Below are 23,119 nucleotides of genomic sequence, written 5' to 3' on the forward strand. Positions count from 1 at the left end.
AGAATTGGGACACGGGTGGCGCTGTGGTCTAAACTACAGAGCCTAGGGCTTGCCGATCGGAAGGTCAGCAGTTCGAATCCCCACAACGGGGGTGAGCTCCCGTTGCTCGGTCTCAGTTCCTGCCCACCTAGCAGTTCAAAAACACGTCAAGTGCAAGTAGATAAATAGGTACCGCTCCGGTGGGAAGGTAAACGGCGTTTCCATGCGCTGCTCTGGTTCGCCAGAAGCGGCTTAGTCATGCTGGCCACATGACCCAGAATTTGTCTGAGGATAAACACTGGCTCCCTCAGCCTATAGAGCAAGATGAGCATTAAACCCCAGAGTCTTCCGCGACTGGACCTAACGGTCAGGGGTACCTTTACCTTAAAGGATTAGAATTAGGGGTTAGAGTCAGGGTCAGTGTTAGTGTTGTTTTATGTTTTCTTGTGATTTGCGGTTGGTTTGCCTTTTTCGATTTGTTGTGTTGCTGCTTTTTCACAGGTTGCAAGTTTGTTGGCTTTGTGGTTTTCTGAAAAGTTTGTTTTTACTTTGAATGCAGCCCTGGCGCTAAGTGAGGGAAAACTGGGCCAGGGCTCCACTTCTGAGAGATCCCTGCCTCCACTCCTGCTTGCTTGCAGGATCGGGCTGCTCCGCTAGGCAGCGTTGCTGCTTGCACGGGAACAGGAGCTGGATCGGGGCTGCTCAGCTGGGGAGGTGCAGGCTCCGTCACACTTTCTGTTGAGGGGTTCGCGGCTGCACTCCCCTCAAGGAAGAAGTTTAAAGGAGCCCCCCCCTCCACATCAGATTCCCTCCAACCCTGTGAAGGCAGTCAGACTGAATAGTTACTAGGGCTGGGGAAGGTGGAAGCAGCCCGGCAGCTGCATCTGAGAGCCCCTGCACCACCTGAAGGCAGCCAGGCGCCCCTCAGCTTCTGAAAAAAGTTCCAAAACTGGAGCACTCATTTCCAGGTTTGAAGTGTTCAGTTCCAAGTAGTTTGAGAACAAAGCTTTTCGAAAACTGAGGTACCACTGTATTTATTTCCTCCAATTTGAACTGTATTTATTTTTTCCCCGGTGGTGATTTTCTTGAGTCAAAATGAGAGTACCCCTAAACATTTTTTTGGAAAAAAAGCACTGAGTTACACCATAAAATTATATATCAATGCAAAAACCTTTATGAAGGATTATTTATTACAAACAGCAGTCATAAAGAAGAAACGTGAAACACAGAGAAAATGAGATATACAGGTTAAATTGCCGTGTTGACACTTTACAATAAATAAGTGGGTTTTGGGTTGCAGTTTGGGCACTCGGTCTCTACCAGCGCTGATAGCAAACTACAGAACTAAATACTTGTTTCTGCACTAGTAATTTATTCAAACATCACCCTCCTTACAGTGCATGGCAGTAATCCCACTCTGGGGGTTACCTGACCATGGATAACAGGGGCAAGACTATCCTAGTTCAGGATCAGCAATGGCTGGCGAGAAGCGTTCTTGGGTCTTTTTACACAAGCACAAATCCAGGTTTCAGCATGCGTGCCTTCAAGAGGGAGCTGCAAGTGTAACTAACGGCAAATGTCAAACAGAAATTCAACAGGTGAAGCTTTCACTAGAATGCCAAAGTGGCAACAGAGGTGGGGAAGTTTTGCTTGCTGTTTAAAAGTTGGAGCCCTGCCAGAAAGAAAGAAAAAAGGCAAATCTTCCTATATAAATAGGACTTCATGGCCACACCATCCGTTTTGGCTCCTCTGTCGCTTGGCCCCCCTCCTCTTCCTCACTGCCAGCTATTAGCTGCTTTCTCCCTGGTGGCAAGAGAGACAAAGAGCTGCAGCAATGGGGACGGGGAACCTGGGTCTCTCCAGGCACTGCAAGAACTACAACTCCCATTATCCCTGACCCTCGGCCATGCACTGTATAATTGATTAATCTATATGGTGAGCCGGCTCAAATATATTTAATCAGTTAACACACACAGACTATAAAGTAAAGTACACTGGATAATTTATTAGAGCACCAGATTCTATCTACGGTACTTTGTCTTCTATCAAGGCAGTCCCAGGCTTGCCTGCTTCTCAGCACCCAAAATCTATCAATGTCCAAGGGTATCCAAGAGCAAAGAGTTCCCCGCTGGCTCCAAAACACAAAGCAACATCTTGGCTCTAAGGATGGCATGTTCAGGGCCTCTTCTGACAGCAGTAGCCCATGGGCAAGTCCAGAGTCCAGCCAAGACTATGGGGAAGCTTCCTGTTGCAACCATCTGTCAAGCCACAGGAGGCCCAAAGAGGTCCATAGTTTCCACCACCAAGGTGAGATGCTTCAGGAAGGAGCTGATGGACACACGCAGAATCCGGGCTTCATCTGCTCTCCATCGACTGCAAAAAAATAAAATATATATATATTGTATAGACCGAAACATAAAACGTCAACACTTGCACCACACTTAACAGTCCAATATCCTCATTCTATTCCAATATCCTCATTCTATTCCAGTCCCTCATTCTATTCCAATTTATTCTTATCATGGCAGCACCTGAATGCAAAGGACTCAACAGAGAGGAAGGGAGGAATCATTATTCTCTATATAGTATCATCAGCTGGTATAGCACTTTACAGAAAATACGAGGGGATAGATCTCTGCCCTGACAGGCTTACACTTAAAATTTGGCACAACAGAGGAAGAAGAGGGACGTGGGGGCAGCGAAGGAGGCGATGATTTGACTAACAAGTGCTCTGGTTTAGTTAGAGGCCTGGCTGCTGTGGTGTCCCTGCTCCAAGGGCTTAATGGGAAGGTGAGTGGGAAGGCTTGAAGGAAATAAGCGAGGAGGATGCACAGAGGGGTTCTGATAGGTGGTACCGGGCATATGGGGCACCAGGGAGGAAAAGGCAGAGATGTTTCAGGGAACAGAAGACGTCTAGAGGTTGAGGAGGTACAAATAATAAAGTTGTTGTTGTTGTTGTTTAAACCCTGGTTCAAGTCCAACATGACATCCATTACGGTGCCACCTTGTCTCTCATCCTCCTGCAGCTTGTGCAGGAGACCTTCCAGCAGGCTGCACCCAGGACTCAGAGCCCACAATGTGCCCTGACTGCTGCCACATCTTGCCTCTTGGAGTAGGGGGCGCCTGGCCAATACTCACACATGCAAGATGTCCTCCGTCACATCCAGTTCCTTGCCGATTCCTTCTCAGGTTTCGGGTCCAGGGAGCCCAGCGCAATCTGGGCCAATGATGATGATGGGAAAAGGATCCTCAGCTCACAGATGTTGGGGGTAGCAATAAGGAGCATAAAACGTACAATAAAATTACACACACAAACACGAGCACACTGCCTACCTTTCCAACAAGAGATACTCTCTCTATTCAAGGTCACCATTGTATTCTGTGTTTAATATTTCTGGGAGAGCTTCTAGTCCCTGGTTTTTGACTGAGGGGCTCTGATGTGGATTAGAGTCTCTGCTTATCCATGACTGTGGATGGAGAAACTCAAGACCAATGTTCAAATTGCAGGGTGGAGGGCAGAGGGGGCCATTTTTGTGCTGATCTCTTTTCCTTGTATTTTTAGAGGGGTTTTGCATCAGGGAAGCAGGGGAAGATATGCTATAACTAGAACAGGAGGGGGCCCAGGGCACGTGGATTTCATTCAAGGCCTTCCTACCTCTTTCCCTTCACCCCACTCAGTCACCATTCTGTCATAATTGCAGTTGTTAGTGGTCAAAAAGCATTAAAGGGCAACTTATCCCCATTTCACTGCTCACAAAGAATCCTGGGCACCGTAGCTTACCCCTCACAAAGCTACAAAGTGCCCATAATACTTTGCTGGTGAAACCCTAGCAACCCACTACCTTGATTTCGCAGCAGCTCTAGAAATGCAACTTGCTTCATTTAGTTCTTAAGGCGGAGAGAGAGAGAGAGAGAGAGAGAGGTTGCATTGGAAGTAAGCAAGGACACCACAGGGGCTTGAACCCCGTCCTGGAAACCAGGAGCGCCAACCACCAGCATCTTTTGCTTTTTTTTGGCCAATGCAACAAGGTGAAAAGCAAAACCTGAGAGAACACTCTGAATACAGAATGTTCTCTCAGGAAAAAAGAAAACCCTTAAGAATTATGAAGTTGCAGACAGAACACAATCAAGGTTTTATCCCTTACCATTAGCAAGCGATACTCACCTAGATGTGTTGAAGTCACAGAGTGCCATGTTGACTGCCATTCATTTGCAGGGCAGAACAGAGAGACTAGTTCCAGTCTTCAAACTCTGCCTTTATGCTCACCTTTTTGTCTGTTCCTCCAAAGTGTGAATTCATGGGCCTGGAAGTTCCTTCTGCTGGTCTGTGAAAAGCAATCTGGACTCATTACTTTGCCCCCGGCCCTTCCCGCCAATTCCAGACAAATGGTTTTGGAACACAGCTGTTCTGACTGACCTGACTTCTGCAGGAAGAGCTGGCTTCTCCTGAGTGTGGTGGGCTCTTGGACAGAACTGTGAAGAGATCAAGCGGGGGGAAATGGAGAAGCCAGCACAAAAGGATTGGACTGAAAAAGACCACTGAATTGCGGAGTGTGAAGTTCACTTGCCATTAAGTTTCCTGAAGGGTTGCAAAATTCTACTTATTGTGTCACTGAGATGCACCTGGAAGAGACTAGGGTCTTCAGCAGCCCTCCCCTCCCGACACAGGAGCAAAAACAGCAGGTTACCTAAAGCAGCACAGTCAAGACGCAGGTGTCTCTCAATCCTACACTGCAGATGTTCACTTGATGTATCAAGAACTCTGACATTGCCTTTTGTCAATGGAGCAGATCTGCTTCTGGCACAGGTAGCTCTGTGAGGTGGGTAAAAATAAGAGCTGGAACAAAACAAGGCTGGCTGTCCCACCCAAAGATGTACCTTATTGTGTGGTGATGGCACAGGAAAGGGCCTCCCCTGCAGTGGTGTCCCGACAAGAGAAGTCCCTCCAGGTAGAAGCACGGAGAGCGATTGCATCAGGCTTTTGAATTGGCAACTCTTCTGAAAAACTGATTGAATAATCAACATTGCTCAATACAAGCTTTTTGGAATATTTAGTTTGCATATTTGGGTATTATTCCATTTAGAGCCTACCTTTTCTCCAACAGGCTCAGGGTGCTTGAATGCTCCCCCTCACTGCGACCTGAAAGAATCTTTGTACAAAGAGTTGCAGGCAGAACACAACAGGGATTTTCTCCTCAGCCAAGCACAAGATACTCACCTACTTGACTCTCACCACCTCTGATAATTCAAAAGTTTTTTTACTAGAAGGTTGGATTGTAGTTGAAGGTAAACAAGTGAGAGGTTACAGGCAAAGGAAGCAGTTTCCTACACCAGGTTTTTAAATAAATTACCTTAGGAACAGAAGTACTGGTGAGGACCCAAATTTTAGTATTTGTCGGAAACCCAGCAGGTTTTCACCAAAAAGCCTGTCATAGAATTTGGGTCAAATTAAATTTTGAATCAAGTCTCAGCATATATGGATCATCTTTCCTGCATTCAAGAGAAATACCGGTACCCCAGGCAAAGAAAATGGGGAGCTACATGCCTCCTTTATCTACAGGATTGAGGGGTACAGACCTCTCTTAGATAATGTTTCACAAATGTGGGTTGTTATTATGATTTTGTGTGGCCACACTCTGGTCATTAGTGGAACAATCAGCCACCCCCTTATCTACGAGTCAAAATGGCCAGAGAGTCAGGATTCATAAGATTTCCAATATTTTCTCAGTCATTTCAGCCTTACCATTAGCAGACAAAATCTTCTGCCCTTTATGTACAGGAAAAAATGGTCAAGGCTCACCCTTCCTAATCACTAATATGTATGTGCTTAAACATTTGCTGGACTTTTTTTGCTTAGAAATGGCCAACCAAATGGTGAAAACCTCTACTCACTCCAAGGCCTCTACCAGGCCGCCTCTCCCATTGCCATCAGTAGATTCACCCTCAAAATGCCTTATTTGCTTTTTCACACTTAAAACAGCCAGGCAACTGTTACAAAGGAAGCAGTTTGATGCATAAGATCTTAAAATGGGTGTTCTAAATTCTACATTAGGAACAGTAGTATGGATTTATACACATCTGAAGGAACAAAAACTGAACAATATTTTGGTGACCCTCTTCTGCAGTTGCCCAGTAACTACAATTAGGTATAATACTCTCACCCTTGGTTGCTTGCTTTTCACTGCTTCACCTCATAGCTGTCAATGTTTCCCTTTTTTAAAGGGAAATTCCCTTATTCCGAATAGGATTCCTTGCAAGAAAAGGGAAAAGTTGACAGCTATGCTTCTCCTTGTGGCTTTCTCAGTTATTTCCCCCCTTTTTTCTCCTCCCAGAAACAATTCTTGATCCTAGTGGCTTCCATACCATTCCTTGATCAATAGTTATTTCGCTTTCATTATTTTTTAAATTCACCACTCTGAAGTGGCTCCCTGAATGCTTTTCTCTTGCCTTGATTCCAATCAGGAAGGGTGGGGTATTATTAAAATGCAATCAAAGTCACAATCATAATAATGCCTCTTCCTAGCTTCATATGTCAAATGCCACCACTTTTAACCGAGCTGCTCAAGAGGGTTTGTTATTCTACTCATTGGAAGCCACGTTATAAATAAATGAAGTTCTGCCCATTAGCAAAGGAACTTTTCTTTAGCCCCCAGGAAGCTATCACAAATGCAATGCAATGAATTTTTGTCAACATGGCAACCTGAGCTAACCTGAAATTAAGTGGAACTGTGTTGTGTTCTCCCCCTCTGCTTTGCTCTTTCTCACATGCACAGCTTTCTTTCCCCCTGGATCCCCCTACCCTTCTCACTTCTAAGTCTTACCTGTGTTAAAATCTTCCCAATCTTGGTTTTTCTTACTTCTGGAGTGAGGCTGGAGCGAGTGGTCACAGACCAGATCCAGGTGCTCTTGGAAGAAGCTGCTGATTTTCTGGGCCCACTTCCATCAGGGTTTAGGCCTGCTTTTGGCATGGAAAGGGCCTTGGTCGCCCTGCACCTCTGTTGAGACCCGGAGTGCCTTCCATCAGCTTTGGCTGGTGACCCAGCTATGCCCCTATCTGGACAGGGTTACCTAACAGGGATACTCATCTCAAAGGAATGGCCAGACTACCAGGAAAGGCAATCAGATAAGGCATTATCAGATAACCTGGCAGACAGGAAAAACAACAACATTCAAATTTCTGTTGTAGACCACCTTTTCTGTGATGTAGGTATGATGTTTGTTGGGGGTGGTCTTGGGTTACACCCCTTCTGTGATGTCTGTATGATGTATGGAGGGGTGGTCTTGAGCTCCAGGGCAGGGAATTTAAAATGTCTATATAAGGGCAGGCACACCTTGGTTCGGGGTCCTCCTCCGTCCTCCTGCCTGTGAGGGGAGCACCCTGTTGCAACAGTTCAATAAAGATCAGGCTTAGGAGCTGCTTTGCTTCTCAATATTCTCTGGGTGGCCTCTGTTATTTTCTCCTACCGATGGAGAACCTACAAAGGACTCCATAAGGGCTCTTGTGTCCTCCATAAGGGAATAAGGGCAGATTTTTGTTTATTACAGCCCATTACTAGGTTATCATACTTGACAGTTCAGAATGAACCCCAGACGGTTTGTGTGATTTGATCTACATAGATCCACAATGTAGCCAAGAAGCTTCTGTTCCACCCTAGAGATTAAACCTCTTAAGATCCGCCTCATCTTCCAGGTGCTAATATGAAGGTTTAACAAAATTTATTAAGACTCCTTCAAAGGGGAAATAGGGGCATCTCAATTATTGCTCTGGGGTTGTTCTCTGGGGCAGGGAGAGGCAGTTCTGCTAGTTTGCACCCCAAACCTGCTGTGGATGAGGGCATCTTATTCCATCCTCAGGGCACTTTTGCTTCTATTCTAAACACTTCCATTATATATTTATTTTAAAGGCAAAGCATGAATGTTTAAATTAATATAGATCTGTATTTTAAAAAGGAGGATACAGCATTCAATGTGCCAAAAGAAGGTACTTCTATCTGATGAATTGCAAAGCCAGTAGGAATCTGCAATTCAGACACGAGTGAAGAACCTGCCATGACTACTCTTTAAAGACTGGGTTTATTTCGATTCCATCTCACACAGTCCCCGGAAGACTATGTTGTATTCTCCCCTTCTGCTTTGCTCTTTATCACATATGCACAGCTCTCTTTCCCCCTGGATCCCCCTACCCTTCTCACTTCTAAGTCTTACCTGTGTTAAAATCTTCCCAATCTTGGTTTTTCTTACTTCTGGAGTGAAGCTGGAGCGAGTGGTCGCAGACCAGATCCAGGTGCTCTTGGAAGAAGCTGGTTTTGTAGATTCTTTTCAATCAGGGTTTAGGCCTGCTTTTGGCACGGAGACTGCCTTGGTCGCCCTGCAGCTCTGTCGAGACACAAGGGAAGGCGCTCAGTGACCCGGAGTGCCTTCCATCAGCTTGGGCTGGTGACCCAGCTATGCCCCTATCTGGACAGGGATACCTAACTACTGTTGTCTATGCTCTGGTAACCCGTTACTGGGTTGTTGATTTTGTTTTGATTTTGTGTATTGGATATTTTATGGGAACCGCCCTCAGACCTTCGGGTATAGGGCGGTATTTAAATTAAATAAATAATGATGATGATAATAATAATAATAACTTTGGCAAGAGAAACGCCAGCCTTCTTATAATGAAATAGCTTCTCCAGTTGCCTTTTAAAAGAAAAGCCTTCTATTTTCTGCAATTATTCTTCACTCTGCTTGAAGCAGACTTCATATCCACCCACCCTTTCCTCTGTTCCTTTTTACATCCAAAAACTAGTTGGTCGAAAGTTAAATAAACTTGATTTCGCCCCTCACATTCTTTCATTTGTCTTTTCTAGTCATCAGGTGTATCTGCTTTTCTTGATTCTCTTTAAAATCTTCATTTTGGTATTTCTATGAGTTTTCAGTTTAAATTTTGCTTGGCTAAGCTTTCTTTTGGGGGCTTTCTCAAAGTCCATCATCTGTCCCTGTTTTATTAGGATTAATTCTTTGTTGGTCTTCTATTAACTTTCAGTTTCTCTTTAATTTAAAGTGTATTGCCCCTCCTAACAATTTTAGGGAGTTACTGAATTAAGATTTCTATCTATCTGTCTGTCTGTCTATCTATTTATCTATCTATCAGCAATATTTAAACTTGCCAACTAGGGAGATCACAAGTGAACATCTGTTGTATCTCTTTTTAAAGTTGTAAATAACAACTTCAGCTCTGACCAGTGAGAGGGTTAAAACCAGTATTATAGCCAGGGACAGTCTCACTCACTAGACTCTGGCTTGCTCCTTCCACCACCTGTCAGTCATAAGGACACATAAAATAGTCCCTTGGCGCAGTAATACAGTGGATACAAATGTGTTTGTTTTCATCATGGGGTCATTGCGCATGCGTGAGAAATTAGTGCTGGCCCCACTTCCTAATAATAGGGTTGCTGGGGTGCCAACTTGAATAAAATATGGGGGGGCGGTAAGCCCTGTCCTACATAGTCACATGACACACCACACACCATTTAAATGGCAATGCCCATCTACTGGGGGGGGTGCCTGGCCCCCTCAAATATTTTTTTGGGGGGGGGCTTAAGAAGAATTAGCTCCTAAGCCGGGGTATGTGTCATTCCTGGATCAATGTCTTTGCTTGCTTGGCTATGTGTAGCACCTGCTGTGCCTTTGAACGGCATTTTGCCCATGTATCACACTGATCTGAGCATTAAAGATTTTGGTAGACATTGCAGCCTGAGTTTGAATTCTTCATTGAGTGGGAGCCAGGAAACTCTCCTCCACAGTGTGCTTTTCTGGAGGTTCTCCTGCTCTTCCCATAGCTAGTTTTTGGGGGCTTGCGGGGATCTATACTCTTCCCTTTCCCTATAATAATTTCTACCCAGTTGTCATTGAAAGTGGCAGCATGTATTAGATTTATTCCCATACACAGATATATATATATATATATATATATATATATATATATATATATATTCCTTTTGCCTTCTTAATATTCGGAATCAGTATCCAAAAATGTTCACAGCAGTCCTGGTCAATCGTTTGAGTAGTATTGCTCCAACATCTGCCCACTTCCAGTCTTGTGGTTCTTGAAGAATTTCCGAAAACTGTAACTAACCACTGACATAATATCTGAGAGAAATAACAAGTCTTTTTTTTTTTTTTGGTGAGCTGGAAGCAGTTTGAAAGAGGATCACTTCTTATTGTGTACACTATCATAAGAATATACCATCCAAGATTTCTCTGATGAAAAGAGGGACACCCTATTCAATAATAATAAGAATACTAATTTTATTATTTATATGTATACACCATGTTACCTCTTAGCTGTTTAGCTACAATGGCTGGAGATTCTATTTAACTGTACAGTGGTACCTCGGGTTACATACGCTTCAGGTTACAGCCTCCGCTAACCCAGAAATATTACCTCAGGTTAAGAACTTTGCTTCAGAATGAGAACAGAAATCATGCTCCGGCGGCGTGGCAGCTGCAGGAGGCCCCATTAGCTAAAGTGGTGCTTCAGGTTAAGAACAGTTTCAGGTTAAGAACGGACCTCTGGAACAAATTAAGTACATAACCCGAGGTACCACTGCAGTGGCAAATAGCTTGTAATTTATCCGTTCTCCGTTGACTTAGTTACCACCTCCTCCTGGGTCAGTGAATAAAATCATGCATTATGTGAAATATTCCCAGTGGAGAACTGCAGGATCACATTAACAAAACTGCTTGTGGCTGGTTGTTAAAAGCAATGTAAACCATGGGTTGGCATTGCATCTGAACCAACTTCAAGAAAGCCAGGGGGAAGAGCGAAGGAATCCCCATCAACTGAGTTAAAAGATACTGACAATATTTGCAGAGAGGTTAGATGGCATTTGTACCACACTTTCCAATGCATTATCCCGGTGCTTTTTTTCTGGTGGGACGCAGGGGTATTCATACCTCTTAACCTTTTGTGAATCATTGTACTTTTGTTAATTTGTTGTTTGTTGTTTAGTCGTTTAGTCGTGTCCGACTGTTCGTGACTCCATGGACCAGAGCACGCCAGGCACTCCTGTCTTCCACTGCCTCCCACAGTTTGGTCAGACTCATGTTTGTGGCTTTGAGAACACTGTCCAACCATCTGGTCCTCAGTAAATTTGTTAATTTACTGTATTTATTTTTCCTGATTTGAACTATAAAATGGTGATTTTCTTGAGTCAAAATGAGAGTACCCCTAAACATTTTTAAAGAAAAAAAAAAGCACTGCATTATACCATCCCTTCACTTATCGCCGAAAATCCAATCTTTTGGAGAAGAAGGTTGTTGCGCAAGACCTACCAATCGACTACAATTGTGCAGCTTGAATTTTCCAATATTTTGGGGTGGGATTCTATCTGGAAGCACCCTTAAAGTCTCTCAGATTCTACAGTAGCTTTAATGGTCACTCCTTCTCCACAGCGAACTTTGGGAACTGTAGCTCTGGTGAAAGGAGTAGGAGTCCCGTAAGAGCTCTTTTGGCAAGTTACAGTTCCCAGAAATCTTTTGGGGCAAGCCCTCACTGTTTAATAGTCATATAAATTTTATTATTTACACCACACACATCTGGTATCATAGTGTTTTAAATGCATGGTGCAGATGAGGCCTGCGGTTGTGGGGGCCAGATAGCAGAATGCACCTGATGATCCCATTGCTTGAATATGGTAGTTATTATGCCTTGTTTGTTGATAGCACAGATCATCCTCCTTTGTGGAAGTATGGAGCTGTTATGGGGATTAATGTTTTTAACTACTTCCCCTCTCTTTTACCAGCATAGACAATGAGGCCTATGAGGCACCAGCATATGAGGAGGTGGTGACTACTGGCTACTTATTGGGACCCACCACCTGGACCATCACATCCAGTCCAGGAACAACACCAGCGGAGCCCCCTCCGTACAGCGTGGTCACTGAGCCTCCTGCCCACGGAGAGACTGTGGTCGAGGCGTTCAGTGTTTCGGTGGCATCAGGCACACGGCTGCCTCGGAGGCAGATCTACAGTCCAGGTTCCGCCTCAGGTTGCTCATACTGCCCAAACTGCAGTGATTTGTGTCAGGTACCCATGAAGTCAAAGGTGTTGAAGAGCAGGCGGAATGCCTGGAACCCCTCACACCTCCTCCGGCTTATGAGAATGTGACAGTAGAGGAGCTCCTTGAAGAAGAATTTCAGCCCTCCAGGCTATGAGAACGGTGCACTGTGGACACTTTTTCTTCAGTAGCCGTTGTGTTGCAATGAATGTGAAACATGGCCTGTGTGCAAGATGTTAGCTGCTGTACCTCCTTTTTAAGAACTCTCCTGAGAAATGCACATATACAGGCCTGCATTTCTTGTGGGAAATGCAAACACATATATAAAGAATGAAGTTGTGTTTTCTGACATTTCCAAAATGTGCTTGGACTTACAGTCTAGGCCAGTGGTGGTGGACCAATGGCACACATGCCAGAGAGGACACTCAGAGCCCTCTCTGAGGGCACACATGCTGTCGCCCCAGCAGGGCAATAGCTTCTGTGCCGGGAGTAGAGGAAGTGTGTGGAGGAGAGGAGGGCTGGGTTAGGGTTAGGGTTAGGGTAAGGATTAGAGTAAGGGTTAGGGTCAGGCAAGTAGGAGTGGAATCGGGCTGCTCCGCTAGGCAGCGTTGCTGCTTGCACGGGAACAGGAGCTGGATCAGGGTTGCTCAGCTGGGGACGTGCAGGCTCCGTCACAATTTCTGTTGAGGGGTTCGCGGCTGCACTCCCATCAAGGAAGAAGTTTAAAGGAGCCCCCCCTCCACATCAGATCCCTCCAACCCCGTGAAGGCAGCCAGGCTGAATAGTTGCTGGGGTTGGGGAAGGTGCAAGCAGCCCGGAGCTGCATCTGAGACCCCCTGCACCACCTGAAGGCAGCCAGGCCCTCCTCAGCTTCCGAAAAAAGTTCCAAAACTGGAACACTCATTTCCAGGTTCAGGTGTTCAGGTTCCCCAATTTGAACTGTATTTCTTTTTCCCAATTTAAACTGTATTTATTCCGCACCCCCCCCCCCCGGTGGTGATTTTCTTGAGTCAAAATGAAAGTACCCCTAAACATTTTTTTCGGAAAAAAACACTGAGTTATACCATAAGATTATATATCAGTGTAAAGATAATTTAATGAAGAATGTAATGCAATAACTTTTATGAAGGATTATTTATTCCAACAGCAGTCATAAAGAGGAAACGTGAAACACAGAAAAAATGAGATATACCGGGTACATGTTAAATTGTCGTGTTGGCACTTTACAATAAATAAGTGGGTTTTGGGTTGCAGTTTCGGCACGTGGTCTCTAAAAGGTTCACCATCACTGCCTTAAATGGTTAGGTGGTGAAACCAACTGAAAAATGTAATGAAGCTCTTTTTTTAGTTCTGTTACTTAAATTCTTGCTTTGATCTGTCTGAGGGGTAACTTGTAACTTTTCTCCACTTACTTTAAAGGTAGAGGAAGAGTTATGAGTGCAGGTTTAATTGATATTATCCTCACAGTAACTTTGTGAAATAGTTTTGGCAGAGAGGCAGTCACCTGCATATCTTAGAGCTGCATTTTACCGCCTATGTTCCATTTATATTTTATAACAGTCTCTGGTGCAACACTCTTTCTGTTTCTCTTTTGGGATGCCTTTGATAAGTAGTTAGTATGTGCATGTGTTTACATGCTGTTCCTCCTTCCCCTCTTAACTCCCTATCCAGAGTATTAATGCTAATGAATATGGTTTGAGTTGGAGCGTTTCTACAATAAGTACATCCAGATCTTTTGCGAAATAAAGCAGTTCATTACACTTCTTTGAGTTTTCCAAAAGCAAACCTGCTGTAGTCAGTATGCTAACACACCCTGCTTTAAAAGCCAGCATGGCCAGCGATGAAAGAAGATTGGCATTGTGGAAGGCGTGAGGTGGAGATAGGCTGATGTAAATAGCACGTGCACACTTGTGCAGTAGGTGAACCTTGGTGAACCCTGGTAAAGGTACCCCTGCCCATTAGGTCCAGTCGCAAATGACTCTGGGGTTGCGCGTTCATCTCGCTCCATAGGCCGAGGGAGCCGGTGTTTGTCCACAGATAGCCAACATGACTAAGCTGCTTCTGGCAAACCAGAGCAGCGCACGCAAACACCGTATACCTTCCTATCGGAGAGGTACCTTTTTAATTACTTGCACTTCAACATGCTTTCGAACTGCTAGGTTGGCAGTAGGACCGAGCAACGGGAGCTCACCCCGTTATGGGGATTCGAACTGCCGACCTTCCAATTGGAAAGCCCTAGGCTCTGTGGTTTAGACCACAGCGCCACCTGCATCCCGGTGTACCCTGGTAGGGGTATTAAAAATATAGAGTGAAGTATAGCTTGTTTTCAAGTGACATAGTAGCTATGCTTCTCAAGAGCATTTATCATTGTTTGCCTACTCCCTTTGCAAGGCTCAGGAGTGTTGGCACGTGACCTGCAGCTGCCCCAGTAGCTCATGATAAGAGCCAGCTCTGAGTCGCAGCTGCTGAAAGCCTCCCAGTGGAAAGCAGATGCAGTCATGGTCTCTTGCTTGTCATGATGTTATCTTGCATAACAGAATAGAGAGAGTTTTAATTCTATTAATGCTCTTATTTTATTTGTAAGCTGCCTTGCGTCCCTCACCAAAGGTGGGGTAAAAAACATTTTTTTGTGCCACCTTTTAAACGCCTGCTAAAAACCTTTGTTCTGCCAGGCCTCTGTAGGCAATTAAGATTACAACCCACACAACCCTACTGGCTTGCTTCTAATATATCCTATTTTTTTATTCATTCGTTGCTTGTTTTTACGTTGTTGTAAATTGTTGCGATGTATCTTTAGGATGCGGTAGTATATACATATTTTCCTAAATAAATATATCAACAATTGTGTTGTTACATCCTCCGAAGGTTGTAGACTCTTCTTCCTTGGAGGTTTTTAAGCAGAGATTGGATGGCTACCTGTCATGATGCTTTAGCTGAGATTCCTTAAAGGGGGTTGGACTAAATGCCCCTCGGGGTCCCTTCCAACTCTTTAAGATTCTATAATCACAGACCAATCCTGGCGCAATAAAGGTCCGTCCGTTATCCCAAGCGCGCTATTGTGACGTCACCGGTACGGCCCCCTTTCCCATTGGCTTCAATGAACAAAACGGCACGCCCCCCCTACGTGTTTGGCCAGCCTCGTGGCGCAAGATGCTTCAGCATACGGAATCGGAGTGAGGGGCCCTACGTAGGCAGCTCTCTCCTTTTTTTGTATCTATGGCTCGGACGCGCGTCCCTATTCGACCCGGATGCAACTGGTGCATCCAATGGAACGTGGACTCCGGGGTGCCCCGGATGTTGTTACCCTTCACACAAGGATATTGCCGTGCACTAGTTTCCATTTGACCCGGATGTTGCTCCTCACGGCCCCTTTCCTGATTGGTTGGTCCTCTCATTTCCCCCCCCCTTTTGTTCCGTCCGCGAGAGCCGCTTCCTCTTAACCCTTCCCTTGCCACCCTTGCGCATTTCAGTTCCTCAGGCGGTTAAAGCACAGAAAGAGCGGGACACCCGCGCAAAAACCCCGCAGAGCCGAAGGAGTTCAGCCGCCGCCTCCTCCTTCCTCGCGGACACGCGCTTAAATAAAACACCTGAGCAAGCTTCGCGCTCCGCGCCTTTAAGGCCGGGGTGGTGACGTCAGCGCCGCACGGGCGGAAGTAGCCGGCGCGGGGAGGAGGTCACGTGATGGAAGCGGCGCCTCTCCGTCCGCCTGCCCCCCGCCTGCCTGACGCGGGAGTCCCGGCGGAGCGAGGCGGCTGACGGCGCGGGGCCCTCTTCCCCCTCCTCCCCCCCCCGCCGGGCGCGTGACGTGGAGGGGGAGGGGGCTGCAACGGCCCCGGCGCGAGGCGCCTCCTCCCCCCGCCCTCACACGCCAGAAGGTGGAGGGGCCGCCGGGATGGCGGCGGCGGCGGGGGCGCCCGGAGGGGGCGGGGCCGGGGCGCCCGAGGAGGAGGAGCACGAGGTGGTCCGCGTGCGGGTCAAGGTGAGCGGCCTGAGGGGACTCGGGGGCGGCGGGAAGGGCGGCTGATGTCACAGGCGCCGGCGGAGGGAACCGTGTTTCGTATTGAGGCGGGTTGTGGGACGGAGACCCTTTGTTTCAGGAGGGATACGGCAGGCAGTGCCACGTAGCGGTTAGAGCAGCGTGGGAAACCTACGGCCTTCTGACGGCTGGGATTTGGTTTACAATTCGGTTCCTCGCTTTCCCTTTCAGCCACCTGGTCCTAGGGTGGGCTGCGGAGATTTAAAGATGGAATGGCAAAAGCAGAGGGTAAGACAGAGCATAGTGAGGTTCCTAAATACCGTATTTTTCGCTCTATAAGACGCACCAGACCACAAGACGCACCTAGTTTTTGGAGGAGGAAAACAAGAAAAAAAATATTCTGAATCTCAGAAGCCAGAACAGAAAGAGGGATCGCTGCGCAGTGAAAGCAGCGATCCCTCTTGCTGTTCTGGCTTCTGGGATAGCTGTGCAGCCTGCATTCACTCCATAAGACGCACACACATTTCCCCTTACATTTTAGGAGGGAAAAAGTGAGTCTTATAGAGCAAAAAATACGGTATATGTGTGTGCCTTCAGCATTTCACAAAAACTCCAAAATAAAGGTGCCAGGTGCACCTCTGCAGGGAGGGAATTGCACCACTTCGGGGCTGCCGCAGAGAAAAAACTCCTGGGCCACCTACCTGCTGAACCTCTGAGGGCAGTGGAACATAGCTGTCAACTTTAAGATTTGAAAATAAGGGATCAGCAGCCTCGAAAATAAGGGATCAGCAGCCTCACCTGTTCCCCGGGGACAGTCTACGGGATATCTAACAATCCGGGATAGCAGTGGGAAACAGTGCTGGAATAAGGGAATTTCCTGCAAAAAAAGGAAAGGTTGACAACTATGCAGTGGAACTACCCAAAGACTTCCCTCGGCCGATCTTAATGCCTAGGAGGATCTCTAAGGGAAGAAAGTGGTCTTTCAGGTATGCTGCTGAACTACGACCCCCATCACCCATGGCCACTGGCCATGCTGGACCATGGCATTGCTAAAGGGCCACACGTTTCCCACTCCTGGGTTAGAGCTGAGCAGGGGCAAATTCCTGCTCAGCCTTTGAACTTACTGTCTTGCACAAGTCGTTGCTTCAATGCAGACATCACACCAAACAGTTGTTTATAGTAGCCAGTTTCTTTCAACTTGATATACCTCTCATTGCTGTCAAATTGTGAGTGGCCTCCTTGGTGGATACAAATAACAAGTAGTGTGTTGACTCCTTTACACAGTTATTAGTGACAGTTTAGGAACTTAGATGTGGAGAAAGAGATTAACTCGCTCTCAGCGGGCAATGGGAATTCACACTTCTTAGTGCTTTATTACTCTAAGAAACTTTACTAAATTTAATAGTAGCTGCAGACAATCTATGAGTGTAAAATAATGTTGTAAAGGAACTGTATTTCATTTCGTAGAAGAAGAAAGAGAATGAGTTCACAGTTGTTGATTCACTATACACAACCGCTTACAGGTTTGGAGATGATTTCTTCTTCACAAGAAGAATGCCTTCAGTTACACACTTTAACTTTCCAAAACAAGGACAACTTGATAACTCTTGGGTTTCTCCCAACTCTACGATTCTATGATTCTGTCCCTAATGGTTGTACTAATCTATATTCAAGTAGGTAGCCATGTTGGTCTGCTGTAGTCAAAATAAATTAAAGCAATTCTTTTAGAAGATAGTTAAAAAGTTAAACCTGAAAACTCCCTTAAAAGAATCAAGTCTTCAAAAAAGTTATATGATCAAAGGAAGTCTTTAAAAGAATCCTTCCAAAAGAGTTTAAAAATTGTAATGTAGCACCTTAGAGACCAACTTACCGTATTTTTCGCTCCATAGGACGCACCAGCCCATAGGACGCATCAAGTTTTTTGGGGGGGAAATAAAGGAAAAAAAGTTTATTTCCCCCCCAGGCGCTTGTGGTGCCGGCAGCGGGGAGAAGCGCTCTTCTCCCCGCCGCCCGCCTTGAGATCAGGTCCGGGGACAGCAGGAAGACGCGCTGCGCCTCCCAGCTGTCCCCGGAGCTTGCGGGGCAGGCAGCGGGGAGAAGCGCTCTTCTCCCCGCCGCCCGCCTTCAGATCAGGTCCGGGGACAGCGGGGAGACGCGCTGCGCCTCCCCACTGTCCCCGGAGCTTGCGGGGCTGGCGGCGGGGTCTCCCCTCTCACTCTGCAGGCTTCAGCGAAAGCCTGCATTCGCCCTATAGGACGCACACACATTTCCCCTTCATTTTTGGAGGGGGAAAAGTGCGTCCTATAGAGCGAAAAATACGGTAGTAGTTTTAGGTATGAGCTTTTGTGTGATGCACACTTCTTCAGATACAGATAATCTATAACACACTGATCTATAAAACACATATTTTATACTCAGATTGTCCAGTTTGCAGTAGCTGCACCTGCTTCTCTTGTCAGGTTTCTAGCACCTGTTACTTTGACAGTAATAGATATTTAGATTACATTTTGGGCAAATATTTCTCCTCTCAAATTTTTCTGCCAGGAATGTAATTAGTGCAGTGGAACCTTGGTTCCCAAACGCCTCCATCGTCATACGTTTTGGTTCTCAAACGCCAAAAACCCAGAAATAAATGTTTCCGTTTTTGGATGTTTTTTAGAACTCGAACGTGTGATGCGGCTTCCACTGAGTGCAAGAAACTCTTGCAACCAATGGGAAGCTGCACCTCGGTTTTCAAACGTTTCTGAAGCCAAATGGGCTTTTGGAACGGATTTCGTTTGAGAACCGAAGGACCACCGTATTTGGTTTTATGCTAGTCAAAAGTGTTATTTTGGCAGACTGATGTAAGTATGCTTGGGGATAGGTTCAACTGAGTTCACTGGCTTGTTTCCTGGTAAAGCTTGTTTACTCACCTTGGAAGTATGTTGATTGATTCAGTGGGATTATCAAAGTAATATACTTAGGGTTGTGCAGTTAGTTTTTTAATTGGAAGCCACTGTTTTGCTAATAATAATAATAATAAATTTATTATTTGTACACCACCCATCAGACATGGGTAGGACTATGTCTCTGTGGCTGTAAACCTTCTGTAAATAATATAATCTGGACCATACTCCAGACTGTGTTAAGATCTGCTCACTCCATTGTTTCTGTTAGCGTGAAGAGATGACATTGTATATGGAAGTAGCCAAAAGCCATTTTGGACCCTTTTGCTTTTGTGCGATGTTGAAGGATTATTGCCAACCTTGTAGCTATGTAGATACTGCAATAGCTGAGTGATAGCTCAAATATTTTTAAAGTTTCAGGTCACATGTTTGGCCCCCAGTATTCCTGGTTACAAAATATTGAGAAACACACCTGTGTATGAGATCTACCTTTCCCACTAGTAATATTTCCAGTGGTAAATCTGATGTAAAAGAGCTGAATTTGCCCCTTGATGAAGTCTTGGTTGATAAGGAGCAAGTTGCACTGACCAATATACTTCAGAAGGCCTACTTTTGTGAGAGAAATTGTCAAGCACTTAGCTTGGTGTAACTCCATTGATGTAAATGTTTAATGGAACATGTTTAATGCATGTAAATGTTTGTAAATTTGTAAATGATGTAAATGATGTAAATGATGTAAATGTTTAAGGCATCAGTTCATGGTCAGTGAACTATCCCCTTTGTGTATTAATACACTAACAATAGAACCATTTGTTGTTCCTCTCTCGTTAGGGTTATCCTTTTGGAAGGATCTGTTCTTTGGTCTGTAAAATATCAGGCTTATGTGTTTGATATATATAGTTAGCATTTAAAGGGCTGTTTTCACTGTGGGAAGAACGACCCCTTAGAACTTAGTATCATTGTGGTAGAAAAGCAAAGTGTGTTGCTGGTGGTGTGGAGATTTGGAGACAAACTATTTATTTTTGTCAATAGGGAAATTAAGAGATTATAGTTGGGTGGCATTCTGAACTTGTTTTCCCCAACCTCTCATTCACTGGATCTCTGCTTCCTCCAAGTTATAGGGTTGGTTCTTTGCTCCTGCTTACTTTTTGTAATCCTTTCAGAAATGTGAAGGCTTCTTGCAACCTGAGTTCCGTACCTTCGCCGTGGATCCACAGATCACCTCACTGGATGTATTGCAGCACATCCTCATCAGGGCATTTGACCTAAATGGGTGAGTCTGGGAAGAGGATAGAAAATATGGAACTGGGTAGTCCCGACTCTTAGCTCCCTTGCTACTTTCCCACTAAATGAAAATGGGGTCAGTGAAGGTGGAGCTGAGAGATGGAGCTTCTGTTTTCGTATCTAGGAGGGGAATGAGGTTTGAAGGGACATGAGTAAAAGTGACATGAGAACAGGAAGTCTTGCATTCCTTTCCCGGTTCTGACATCAAATCTTCTGAAAGCTACGGATTTGATCCCATGTTCAAAGGAGAGCCTCTCATACCAAGGGATGTCCTCATAAGTAAGGAGAGGGAGAGTGGTTAAACTTTGGATCACCAGTCTTCTGTCATTTCAAATAAACATGAACAATCTTTACCTTCATTATTCTTAACAGCTTCTTTTCAGTAGTGAATTAGAGTTACAGTAAAATCATAATTAAAAAAGCACATGGTAATATCCAATAAATCATTTTACTACATCCTCTTTGCTTGCGAGAACTAAACAATTACCTCATGCAAAGACTGAGATAGGTTCCCTTGCAGAAAACCCCCAGATATTAGCACAACAAGGTGCTAAGTCTGGATGGGATTTAGCTGTTATGTCCTGAGTAAGCCAGACCTGATTTCATCACATGTATGTAAAGCTGGACAGCCTGTCTGCTACACAGACAGTAGGAAACTTTGTCCTGAGAGCCACTTTACATGTAATAGATCTTGTTTTGGTGTGGGACGCAGCATGCATGCTTCTTGTACAGTTGTGAATGATGAAGGCGCATATATTTGCTCCACTGCATGTATGTACCGTGTCTACCTGCAGTGAACTAAACATATTCAGCAACTGTGACTGCATATTGTTGTTTTCTAACAACAGCCATGTAGGTTCCATTAAACAAAAGAGGTGTCTTGTTTTAAATGCGGGGAAAGAATACGAACATGTCTGTCTTTACTCACCTTAGGAAGAAGAATTTTGCCATCAGCTATCTGGGCCGAGATAAGCAAGGCCAAGAATCGTATTTGTCATTGATGTCAGATTGGGATCTGGGCATGGCCTTTGCTGGAGCCTCCAAGCCTTACTTGCAGCTCAAGATAGACATCAAGCCCTCAGAGGATAGTAAGTAACACACACACAATCACACACACTGAACAAGAGAGCTGGGAGCCCTGGTTCCAGTCCTTGCACCCCTTGGTCCCATCTCAAGTCCTCACTTGGCTCCTTATGCTATGGACATGTCCAAGGAATTCAGTTCTTTTGTCTTCTCTGCCAGTGTTGTTTACTCTTGTAGAAATGTTATCTGATTGCTGCTGTAAAGAAAGGAATGATTTGAATCACTTGATGTTGATTTAGGTACAAAATGAAGCATCAATTTACTGGAGACTCTTGAGGAGAAAAAATCTTAGGGCTGAAGAGGGGGGATTGACTATGTGTTTCCCCCTCCCCCCATACCTTTCCAACTCTGGCTACTGTATATTGCTCAGTTTACTTTAGAACTCCTTGTTGCCTTTTTATAGAGTGCAGTTTGATCACTCCCGTTTATGGGTGGCATGCAAAGCAGCCCAAACCTTTTTTTCAGACTTTGTGGATTCTGTGTTTGCAACACGCGAGTGCAGAATTTGGTACTGACTGTAGAATCCAGTCCCCTGTAACCCATCCTTCTTTTCAAAGCAATTTTCTAGGGCTTTTTGATACATATTATTGTTTTCAAGCATGTGATTATGCTGGATTATTATCCAGCAGAAGAATTGACCCTTCACGGCAGAAGCAGTATTATGTAAAATAAGCAAGAATGTGTAAATGTTAATACTTTGTTTTCATCATTTATACAGATCATGGAACTCTACTTTGCTTTATGCTCTTTTTTCTTTTTAAAGTGAGGTATGCACAGCATGATTATTTTGTTTGTGTCCTTTCTGTAGCACTTCTCAACATGCAGTGAGATTTGATCCTGTGAAATTATGCTGGGTGGTGGTGAGGGAATGGCAGATACTGGGCTTGGGGAGTTGGCTCATGTCATTGCCATATTCTCTTAGGCCCTCTGCTAGAAGACTGGGACATCATCAGCCCCAAGGATGTGATCAGTACCGACCTGCTGCTGGTGGAGAAGCGGTCTCTGGCAGCAGCCGCCCTGCCCTTCACTCAGTCCATCATCTCCCAGGTAAGCCGTAAGAGGATGATTCTTTTGACTTAGACTTCACAATGTGATGTTCCACAAACAAATATCCAGGAGGTACTTCTTAACTCCTTGGATGGAAAGAGGCAGAGGAGAGAAAGCAGTTCTAACTTCCATTATCTTCCAGCCTAGCTGGAACCACAAAAGATCCAGTTTGTCTCCATACCAGCTTTTTTGGCTCAGAAGATTAACTCCCTCTCCTAAGCTACAGAGGTGACCCTAAAGCCAAGATGTAACTACATACATATATACAATGTCTGAGGCAGGTTGCCCGTTCTCTTACCTTTGTGTTCTAAGTTACTGAGCTCGTGCTGTAGAACTTACAAGTTCTTTCTTTTGAGCATGGTTGTGTACAGGTTACTTTCTGACCTCAGCTTTACTTTTGTCAACTGGCAGGTGGGCAGGACACTGTCTAAGGTCCAACAAGCACTCAGCTGGTCCTATGGCGAGGACGTCAAACCTTTCAAGCCCCCACTGAGCGACTCCGAGTTCCACACGTACCTGAACCATGAAGGGCAGCTGACAAGACCTGCAGAGCTGCGTCTCCGAATTTTCCACGGTGGAGTTGAGCCCTCTCTACGCAAGGTGGGGATGGGGATTCTGGAGGTCAGTTTTCTGCCTCGAGAGACAGGCATGTGGTTAAGGGGGCCAGGGCAAGGCTTCTTTCCCTTTGCTCCCACTCTGAGGCCATTTGTCTTGACCTTGGCGTGGATGCATGTCTGCTGTTCTGAGGGCGGGTGTCTTCCTGTAACTGATCCTTCAGCTTGTTGCCATTGATGGGAAAAGCTGTTCTGGTGTTGAGTCATC

The 23,119-nt window shown here is 45.3% G+C and overlaps 2 protein-coding genes across 2 annotated transcripts in view; one reads left to right on the forward strand and one right to left on the reverse strand.

Moving 5' to 3' along the window:
• TBC1D25 (TBC1 domain family member 25) overlaps positions 1 to 23,119 on the forward strand; it is a 44,057-nt gene that overhangs the window by 14,497 nt on the left and 6,441 nt on the right. Inside the window, exons 2-6 of the mRNA XM_083593519.1 lie at positions 15,861 to 16,001; positions 20,047 to 20,156; positions 21,101 to 21,255; positions 22,173 to 22,297; positions 22,709 to 22,897. Of these exons, the coding sequence (XP_083449645.1) occupies positions 15,915 to 16,001; positions 20,047 to 20,156; positions 21,101 to 21,255; positions 22,173 to 22,297; positions 22,709 to 22,897 (666 nt within the window). The 5' untranslated portion in view covers positions 15,861 to 15,914. The remainder of the gene's footprint in view (positions 1 to 15,860; positions 16,002 to 20,046; positions 20,157 to 21,100; positions 21,256 to 22,172; positions 22,298 to 22,708; positions 22,898 to 23,119) is intronic.
• On the reverse strand, positions 1,965 to 9,810 carry LOC310752967 (uncharacterized protein). Its single transcript, XM_083594163.1, has 8 exons — positions 8,736 to 9,810; positions 8,185 to 8,353; positions 6,801 to 6,974; positions 4,858 to 4,977; positions 4,397 to 4,452; positions 4,247 to 4,304; positions 3,118 to 3,196; positions 1,965 to 2,352 (listed from the first exon to the last, which is right to left on the reverse strand). Exons 3-7 carry the CDS (start codon positions 6,945 to 6,947, stop codon positions 3,137 to 3,139), a joined length of 441 nt encoding a protein of 146 aa, XP_083450289.1. The 5' UTR covers positions 6,948 to 6,974; positions 8,185 to 8,353; positions 8,736 to 9,810; the 3' UTR covers positions 1,965 to 2,352; positions 3,118 to 3,136.

The sequence above is a fragment of the Podarcis filfolensis genome (assembly GCF_964270895.1).
Source record: "Podarcis filfolensis genome assembly, chromosome: 17".
Lineage (NCBI taxonomy): Eukaryota > Metazoa > Chordata > Lepidosauria > Squamata > Lacertidae > Podarcis > Podarcis filfolensis.